General features: G+C 35.5%; 1 protein-coding gene across 1 annotated transcript; it reads right to left on the bottom strand.

Moving 5' to 3' along the window:
* Nucleotides 1-396: 396 nt before the first annotated feature.
* Nucleotides 397-8,252, bottom strand: LOC128245951 (probable replication factor C subunit 1). The gene is given in 8 exon segments (XM_052964170.1): nucleotides 397-984; nucleotides 5,332-5,511; nucleotides 6,082-6,243; nucleotides 6,429-6,566; nucleotides 6,892-7,224; nucleotides 7,752-7,815; nucleotides 8,012-8,092; nucleotides 8,095-8,252. Coding segments are annotated over 8 exon segments (1,158 nt in total). The 5' UTR covers nucleotides 8,236-8,252; the 3' UTR covers nucleotides 397-925.
* Between the last annotated feature and the right edge of the window lie 1,828 nt (nucleotides 8,253-10,080).

Raw genomic sequence — 10,080 nt, 5'->3', positions numbered from 1 at the left:
AAGCTACTAAAATTGACTTAAGATTTTTATTGCAGCGGTCCAATGCTCTCGATGTTTGCAGTCAACCTCGTATAAACATCCTATGAGGCCCCGTTGTCATTCGGGTAGTTGAACGTTGTAGTCATGAAATACACGGTCATAGTCACCGTTGGCTACTGGCAAACTAAGAACGCGCAAAATAAGTGATCGGAAAAAGAAAAACAAACCTTAACATGCACCACCACTTCTTTTTATATGTTGGCGAAACAGGGGTCAAACGAATGTTTTTATAGTAATTATTTTTTTCTTATTTGTTGCAACTAGTGCGTCTTGTATTTATGGTAGGTGTTTCGTTAATCCATTCGTCCATAGGTGCATATCACGAAAAAAACAGGGAAGATACATGTGTGTTTATGTGTAAGCTCGCAATATCGTAGTGGTTGTTTGAAACAGTACAATTTCATTTATTTCACTGATAAATCTCTTAAGATTACAGGAAAGCTCAATATAAACGTAAATAAAGCATGAAATAATGTTTTTTAGTCCTCCTAGATTTAAATCATTGCATAACAAGCAAGTCATTTCAGATTTTGACGTTCATGCACTTTAGAACTCCACTGTACAATTACGAATTAGAAACAAATGGAAAAGAAGACACATATAACGTTACCATGTCATTCTCACGATGAAGTAATGAATGTACATGTATATTGTGTCTTTTGAAACCAAGAAGACATGTGCAAAATGCCGATAAGGCATTCCACACTATGTGATGTCTGACTGCACAAATATTGTTTCCATATCTTCATACTTCTTTAACGCCTTTCAATTTCTATCAGGCGAATTTCATCGAGAAGAAATGGACACATTCGGAAATAGTTAGTTCAATCCAAAGTTCATCAGAAAATAAAGTTACAGTGTTGTTTAATTTGATGGGGGAAATAATTTAGCCGACCAGAGCATCTGTTAAGTGTCCGTATAGGCTGGGTGGTTTTGAAGTCACATCTGAAAATATGAATATAGAATCTGTTTAGACCAGACAGTGTATGTACATGTATAGAATCCAGTTTCTAGATAAATATTTATGCGAAAAACTACAGAAACAAGCTCAGTAGCAAAAAGTTTAAACATAAACCCCGTTTAATGGCACTGGGTAAACGCCAAAGACATAGAACATAAAAAAACACAAACAAGAAACATGGAAGAACAGCACAAAACTCCACAAACAGCACAGTGCATACATCCTATATATAAAAAACTAGGTATGTTTATCTTGAGAACTGTTAGGTACCTCCTTGGAACGGTCAGTAACATGTAAATTTACTGGGGGTTAAAACCAGTTTAAGTGCACAAACCTCACTCTTATCCCAACAATCCTTAATGTAGAAAAAACGTAAAAGGTAAATTTTATCAAAGTATGCCTTAACTTGAGGAAACTTAATTATAAAACAAATAATAACAAGACGAATGTTGATGTTAGGCATCAAAGACGTGGCTGAATGGGTTTTATTGAATATTAATATATATATATATATATATATATATTAATATTCAATAAAACCCATTCAGCCACGTCTTTGATGCCTATATATATATATATATATTGATGTTCATGAAACATTCTGATTAAGTTTCATGAATATTAGACCAAACATAATGCCTCTAGTGTGTTCCAGATTGGACCTAGTCACCTGGTTTTTGACCCACGTGAAAAATATCGATACCCAATTGGCTCAATAAAGTCCTGTGACAATATACATTTGTTAACATTCCGAATAAACACGGACATAGCCGAACTATGACGGTTTAATCAACTTTCTAGATCGTAGTTACTCGGTCGTCTCCGGCATGCGTAAATTATTTAGACTGGTACCTTGAATTACTGATAAAAATTATTGGTGTCGGGTCGATTCTGCCGAGATATCATTTCGGACTAATCCTTTTCGGCCTACTTTTATTCATTAATGTTTGTTTTAAATCGTGTGAATTACGCTTTGAACTTTCATTTTATATCAGTTAAATTTAAATTGTGTTAATTTTGTTATTGCGACTTATATTTGTTGGTAAAATCGTGTGAATTAAGCTTTGTACTTCCATTTTATATCACTTAAATTTAAAATAGTCAATTAATGTCGTGTTAAGGCACTTATATTTGTTATCAAATGCACAATTTAAACAATTATTCACAATATGCCCGTAAATTCTCACATGCTTATTTACTACCACAGCGTGTATATAAATCCTTTTCACAGAAAGTAAATTCCTAAAATAACGAACTCGTTTGACCGGCGACCAGTCAATACAAAAACAGAGAAAAACAGAGAGAATAACTTTTTTTATTTTCCTGTTTTAAACATTAGGCTTATTCGTTTTATATGACGTTTTGGAAGTTTTGCAGGCATAAAAACGGTTAATGACGACAAATTTTAAGTAAAGTTGAATAAGAGTTGATATCATGAACAAATCTTCTTTTTTTCATAACTAAAATTTATCCGTATACACTTCCCCATTGACAACTGCAAACATGTATCACTCTAGGCCGCGTCTAAGTAACTTATAGGTTAACCCCAAGTACTTCCATGATTAGAGATCCCAACTCTATCTGCAGACGGAGGAATACAATTCAGAGCACCTAATGCAAAAACGTTTCAAATATACGATACAGTCATTGTTTGAAACTATGAGCATCACACACAGTCTGCCTTATAAAATAAAAAGTTTAAAACTGTGTGATGATAATATTGCCTTTATATCCACGGTTTAAATAAAATCCAAGTAATTCATTGAGTCTATCTGCCCAAATACCTGCTGGAAACTTTTTAATTTTACGAATTTTCTTTAAAACATCACCATAAAAATCGGGATGAGCAATACTATTAGCAATCAGCGATTTACGACTACTATTGTACTTTGATATAAGAGTAAAATGACCATTAACAAATTTTGAGAAAGTTTTCCTTAATTTAAAATATCTGAAACCCTGTTTTAGAAGATTTTCCGCCATAAGTTTACTGCGAGAGCTGAAAATTTTGACATATGTACATATTCTAGCAAATCTTATCAACTGAGCCATAAAAACACCATATGATGGTGAATTAGGAACATCTCAATCTAAAGAAGGGTAATTTATTATTTTAACATTAAAATCATCGCGTGTATCATAAAGATTGATACTCAATATATCTTCCTTTACTTCGAGTTGCAGATCTAAATAGGATGCTTTTAAATCGGATGTATTAGATTTATTAAGTTGCAATTGTGAAGGGTATATCTATTGAATATTATCTGTAAACACAGGAGTATCTAAACTTAGAATATCATCAATATCTGTAAACACAGGAGTATCTAAACTTAGAATATCATCAATATATCTAAAAGTGCTATTGAATTTATCAACAAGAGCGAGATCTCTAGACTTATATAATTTCAACATATAAAAACGATATTTAAAGAATAATTCTAAAAAGGGCATTCATAGTCAAAAGTTTGCCCTTTACAAAACTTATCTGAACATAAGACTTACAGTTGACAGTATATCGCATATGCCATTAATGAGAGTGGACTGTCTCAATCAACGCGAAAATGCCTGTTTTATAAGGCCAAAAAATACCTGTGTTTCCGGTTAAATGGCGAAAGAAAATAGGATCAGTCGGTCGGATATTTGTTTTTTTTTACAGTTTCGATTTCAAATTACAGGATCTTGCAATATTCTGTTGCATCGGATCAACTATTTTATATCTGAGAGTGTTAAATTTCACAAAAAAAATCAGAAAAAACAGCATTGCTAAATGTCTGCAATCATTACCTTTCCTTCGATTACCGTATTTCCCCGCCTATTTTGCCCATGAACTATGGTGTTTTTGTATAGACTCGTTTATAAGACGGGTCGATTTTTAAAGCAAGTCCAGCACTTCAATTTCTTCAAATCTGTGATAATGCTCAAGCCAAACAGTCAATTATCAACTAAATTTGTTAATTTGCTTGAAGAAAATCGCCGTCAACTGTGAGCTCTCAAATGTGGAGGTAGTTTAATAATAGAACAAGGTAACGCGTTTATGGATTTATTTTACGTATCTTATTTTCGTACAATCAAAGGTTCATTCATATTTGTAGTGAATTCAAACATTTCGGTCACGATTTGAAGGTTCTCAGACGACAATTATTAATTATTATCTTTTCGATCGTATGGTATTTTCTAACCAGCCTAGACGAAATCGATGCAGTAAATTGGGATCATACGGTATCCGACTGACCGATTTAAACACAGATCATTGCCACACGCCTTTGATCTAATCACTGCTCGTGCTCTGACGTCACAAATTGTACCGATGGATCTGCAGCCGACACAATTATATATACATGTGTTAATAAGTTAACTTTCGCAGGTGTTTATTTGGATTTCAGTTGATGGGACTTAAATTAGGCGAAATACATAACCATTGATAATTGCGGATAAAATAATGTAACGATTAATAAAATGTGTATTGAAACCTGGCAGTGAGCCTGCATGATAAACGTAAGGCCTAATCGTAAGAAGCCTGCATAATATACGTCGAGTTTTATTTCGGACATGGATTATAACACCGCGAACTATATCCAAAACAGTTTCATTATAAAGGCAGCAAAATGTGTCTCCTTTGATCAACCACGTGTTTGGACCGATAACAAGCGTTTGCCAATTAGAAGATATCGGACAGGGTGAAATGTTTTCCGAACACCGCTTTAAAGTTCAGTGCTATTGAGAAAAGATCTCAGGCATTTATGCCCGCAAAATGCGGACATTTTATGACGTCCACTGACAGTATTGACACCGCCATTTTGTGTTCCTGTTGACAAAGCATCTTGGAAATACACAAGGAATAGTTTATTCTCCGGATCGCATAGGAGCCGGGGTCAGAGACAGAGAAACAACGAAAATAACGACGATATATATAATTCTTAAATTTTTAACTTTATGCCTAAACAAAAGATTAGGGTCGGCGAGGGGAAAAAGGGTCGGTCGGGTTACCGGAAACAAAAGTTGTTTTGTTTGGCCTAATAGATGCTTCTTCCAAACTGTATAAGAGGTACCTAACAGGTACACTGATAGGTTTCCATACAGGTTTAAAGAGACATACAAGTAAATCGAATCCAGTAAATCGATCAATCAGAAGCAGGAACTATAAATTATACACAACATGTTACAATAGCAGTCGTGGAATGATGGAGACTGTTCACTGACAGTGAAGATATGTTTAACACTGCCAACTTCTCTTATAATAATGGTGCAATCTATTCAGAAGAATCATTTTTATAAAGTAATATCCAGTTAATTCCTTAGGTATCTGCATGTTACACATGCATCACTCTTACTGTATTGGCAGATGAAGGGATGTGACTCTCCGAACCCGGTCCCGACAAAGAGGGAGACACCACAGGGGACATCTGTCCATTCACCCCCGTTCTTCATTATCACACAGTCGTGGAGCTTGTGGTCATTAGCTGTCTGTGTGTTGAAGTCAGGTCCGAATTTTGTAAACGTTACTGGGTCACCTGGTCAAAAATGTGTCATGAACGGTTATTTTTCATGGCTAAATAATCATTGAACATAATCGGTTTCCCTATTTCAATCCATAAATGATTATCAAATCGTTTTACAGTACATGACAAACGAGTTGGCGCAACAGCAGTAATCCGATCATTTACGTGGGTATGGTCTGATTTTTGTAGTTTGTACGTTTAATAACACATCATATGTAAACAAAATACATGAAAGATAATTTAAGACATTAAAGAATTCGCATTTCTGAGTCAAGAGTCTCAAAATTAGACTCAATATGTTACTGAATATGGACCTAGATAACAACAAAGGTACAGGCATCAGACGCCCCTTTCCCCCAAAATGAACTTATACAAAATACAGCTAATGTGTGCATTAAGATAATTATAGGAATGTTGGAAGAATGAAGGGGTTGCGAAAAAATATATTTTGAACCCATATGCCTAAGCTAGCCAACTACTACAAAATACACTCTTTAATTTTAACTGTCCGTTATTTTTAGAAACACATAGCACAACTCGTAGAATTAATATAGCCTTTATCGATATATTAGCGGAACCTACCAGATATCCATGTCCACTTTCCCTCTGCCGTTGCTCCTTCCTGTTCTGAATCTGTCAAGCCCAGCCATATGGATTCCACGTAGGTGTGGTTAGAAAGGAATCGGACAATGTAATCCTGTTCCAGCTGGTTGGTCACGTGGACAAGGAAGCCATCTCCTGCGACTGAAAGATAGATTTTCTTCAAAAGATAGTTTGTATCGCGTAAATCACAGCATTGTTGAAGACATTTTTATATATTAAATCATTGGAATGTTAGCAGTAATACCCGGTTTTTCGATATATAAGTAAAACTTAGTCAGCATCAACAATAATAAACCTGTTATTATATATAAAATAAACAACCATACCTGTGCAATGTCTTTGAGCGTTGTGCCACTGTATTTTGACATCGACCAGCTCAAAGCAGTAATCTCCGTATTGACCAAGGAAACCCTTGAAGATGCTCAAGTCATTCCTTACATGGTCGGGACAAAGCTCTATGTGACCTGTAAAAAATAAATCCGTCTGAACATTTTAAGTGGTTCTTCTTGTTAGAATGTGTATAATTACGCAGAATCATATGTTTGACCTGCACGCAATAAAATAAAGGTCGCAAAGCGTTACTTGTACGAATACGTTTGACCTTCTTTTAGTGTACAACGTCATCCAGGTATGCGCATATAGAACACACTTAAAGTTATAGGTAAAACGGATGACGAACGTTATTTTGCGAGTATGAGTGAGGGAAGATGTACAGCTTTAAAGAGATTTTGTAAACGACTTTTAAACTAAACGTATCTGTTACATGTACATGTAAAATACTGGTTTAACCTTCTGGAATCGCTGAGGACGGAGACTTTGCATGCTCAGTACTGGAAATCATCGGTGAAGTGGTGGTGGTGGTTGTCGTCAAGGGGGTCTTGGGGGTTTTAATGGTGGTGGTCGTCGTCGTCGTCGTGGGGGTCGTGGAGCTGTTGTTGTTGGTGATGGTGGTCGTCGTCGTGGGGGTCGTGGGGTTGGTGGTGGTGGTTGTCGTCTTCGTTGGGGTGGTTGGGGTGGTTGTTGTAGTTGTTGGTGTAACGGACGGTCGCTGTGATGTTGTCGTTTGTGTAAACTTGACTGATGTTGTCGATATGAAGTTTACATTTGTTGACAATGATGAAGCTGCTGGTAAAGATTGACAAATACATAAGTTTTTCAAAGACGCTCAATAATGAACTATTATGTTTCTTTTTTTTTTCTTTTTCATGAACTATTATGTTTAATATACAAATTTAATTTGCATTTTAAATTGCAAACGATAAAAATCTTTGCTTTACTGATTAACCTTAAAACCTAGTTACAACCACATTTGTACGTAACGATTTGCACAAGAGTCGGTTAAGATTCGTTTTAATCTATCGCTTAGAGTCATATTTATCGATAGCTGAAGGGCGATCGGATATATCCTAATACATGAGTTCTCAAAATAAATAAATAATAGAAAGTGAAAATTCTGCCCGTTGCAATCAACGAACGTTCGACATCATATCTTAGGATTAAGAATTTCTGTTAAATGTTTTGGTGTTTTGAAAGTTTTATTCGCAAATACTTTAGTTTTCAAATGAATGAAATAACTATTCGGAAATATCTATTCGACAAAGACATCGTATGATACGCGCTTTGATAAGACAATACTCTATTTAACGTACGTGTATCAACAGGATTTCCAAAACAGTTGTCAATCATACTTGGATCCGACTGAATGAATCCCACCTTAAATTTAAAACATTAATACACGCGTAAACTCTCAAGCATCTTTGACACAGTAAACAATATCCTAGAATATGTGTAGTTCATACAGTGCAACAAAACGCAACAACACAATTAATTAATCATGACTTTTCTGCAGCTAAAGCATACACATTTAGATTGGAAATTATACTCTGATTTCATACATAAATATGTTTACCTTTTGCATAAACAAAACCGCGTTCCACCGCTCGTCAATCGGATACAAATACTCGCGACAAGCATTCATTTGTAAAAAAAAACAACGACGTCGGAAGCGTAGTCCGGGGAAACGTATACTGGCCTGTTGCCATTAAAGCTGCATATACACTGATAATCAGCCAAAATGATCTTTGAAAATATACCTAAAACAATTCCTATGACAATCCAAATGTTTAAAATCATTTTAATGTCCACATGCACTCCTCTTCAACGAAAATTATTAACTAATGTTTATCCATAGCAAGTCTACTAAGATAAGCAACATTCCGATAACATATTTGCGGTTTATGAGGCCTTATACATGTTCAGTCCGATGCGCATTTCTGTTCATTGTTTCATTAATTTAAAACAATCTAAACTTTGCAAATTTATTAATGCAGAACAAAAACAACACACCGAATGACTTGTACCTTTGTTCTTCGCGTCTCAATATTACCTACTATTCGTGAAGTGAGCAATTAACGTCGTAATTTCAATGACAAATATAGGAACAAGCCCAGTAGTTGAATTTTAAAAAAGTGACCCTGTTTATGGGCTAAAGGAAAGAGCCCAAACGACAATGAACAATATACACAAACATATTAACATCACATATACACAAATACAATCAACAAAACAAACTTACGTCTCATATGTTAATACAAACACCACAAACACCATATCTTCTTCAAAATAGCTTTACCGATAAATGATAGGATAACCGCCTTGGAACGGTGAGTAAAACAAGAGTTCACTTGAACTCGTGTCCACTGGGGGCTTTTGAAAACGAGTTAGCATGGCCATAACCACAGATATGTCCCATAGAATACATAAACATTGGCAACTTCACGGAGATGCCCAGAAGTCTTGCATTTAACCAAGTATAACATACCCACGCTTACATACATCCAGACAATACAACCAGTTAAAACGGCGACCAAGTGAACACTTTCACCATGATACAAACTGAATCGCAAGTCCGTGCAAGGCGGAACACAACATGAACTGTTAAAGTTGTACTCGGTGTATATTCTGTTGCCTTAAATATGTACAGCATGTTGAGACGTAGATGGTAACACAGGTAGGTCGTTCTTCACCTCCAGATACTTACGGTGGTTCTGATCATCGTCCTTTCCGCTGTCTCGAATAATATTCCTTGCCGATATTATGCTCAGCTAAATGTAAATTACAAGACTGAATGTGTATGCCTATGTTTAATTACTTCTTTGGGACGTTGTTTCAGTCATATAGGTAAAATGGTGTCTGCTCAGATTATGTAATTTTAGACATAGAAACAACATGAATCAAACCATCGGCATCAGCAGTGTATTATGTAGTTGATCATTGAAATTTCGCAAAATGCACGGATAACACTGAAACCATGTTACTAAGATTATTTCAAGTTACAGCTAAATCGTCTAAACTCTTTATTTACCGCCACCCCCCCAACAAAACAACAACAACAAAACCAAAAAACAACAACTGACATCCATTCACTTTTCTTAAACGTCTAGGTCCAAAAAAAATAAAATTGCGCTGTCTTTCAAACTTACCTGAAAACCAAACCAAAAATATCAACAGTCTGTCCCTCCGTGAGCGAGTCTGTAAGTCAAATCCAAACTGATTGAGTGTACTTATGCTTGTGTAGAAACCGTACACGATTATATTGTGTTGCTTTATCTGTGACCGTTATCAAATACCCCGACCCTTCCCCACCAGAGTGTAATGTATTTGTTCGTTATGAAATAGTGTTTATCATACTGACCAAAGAATCCGTAAAGTATCTTTAAATCGTCGCGCAACTGAACACATTTTCGATTATTGGTTTTGCTTTTTCTAATGAAACTAATTGCATATTAATTTTCGCTTTGCTATCATATTTCTTCGTCAATATTGTCATTGAAATGAGCATAAACATAGGTCATCTTTTGGTATTAATACACTAACACTTCTTTCGAAAGTGATGTGCATGTAAAAAAAAACTGCGGATGCAGAAAGGGATGTTGCAACGATGGCCATTTTTGTTGGTGTCAGTTTAGTTGGTTTCTG

This window comes from Mya arenaria, chromosome 9 (genome assembly GCF_026914265.1).
Source record: "Mya arenaria isolate MELC-2E11 chromosome 9, ASM2691426v1".
Classification (NCBI taxonomy): Eukaryota; Metazoa; Mollusca; class Bivalvia; order Myida; family Myidae; genus Mya; species Mya arenaria.
Note: the sequence above shows the minus strand (reverse complement) of the source record. Positions and strands in the feature narration are given on the sequence as shown.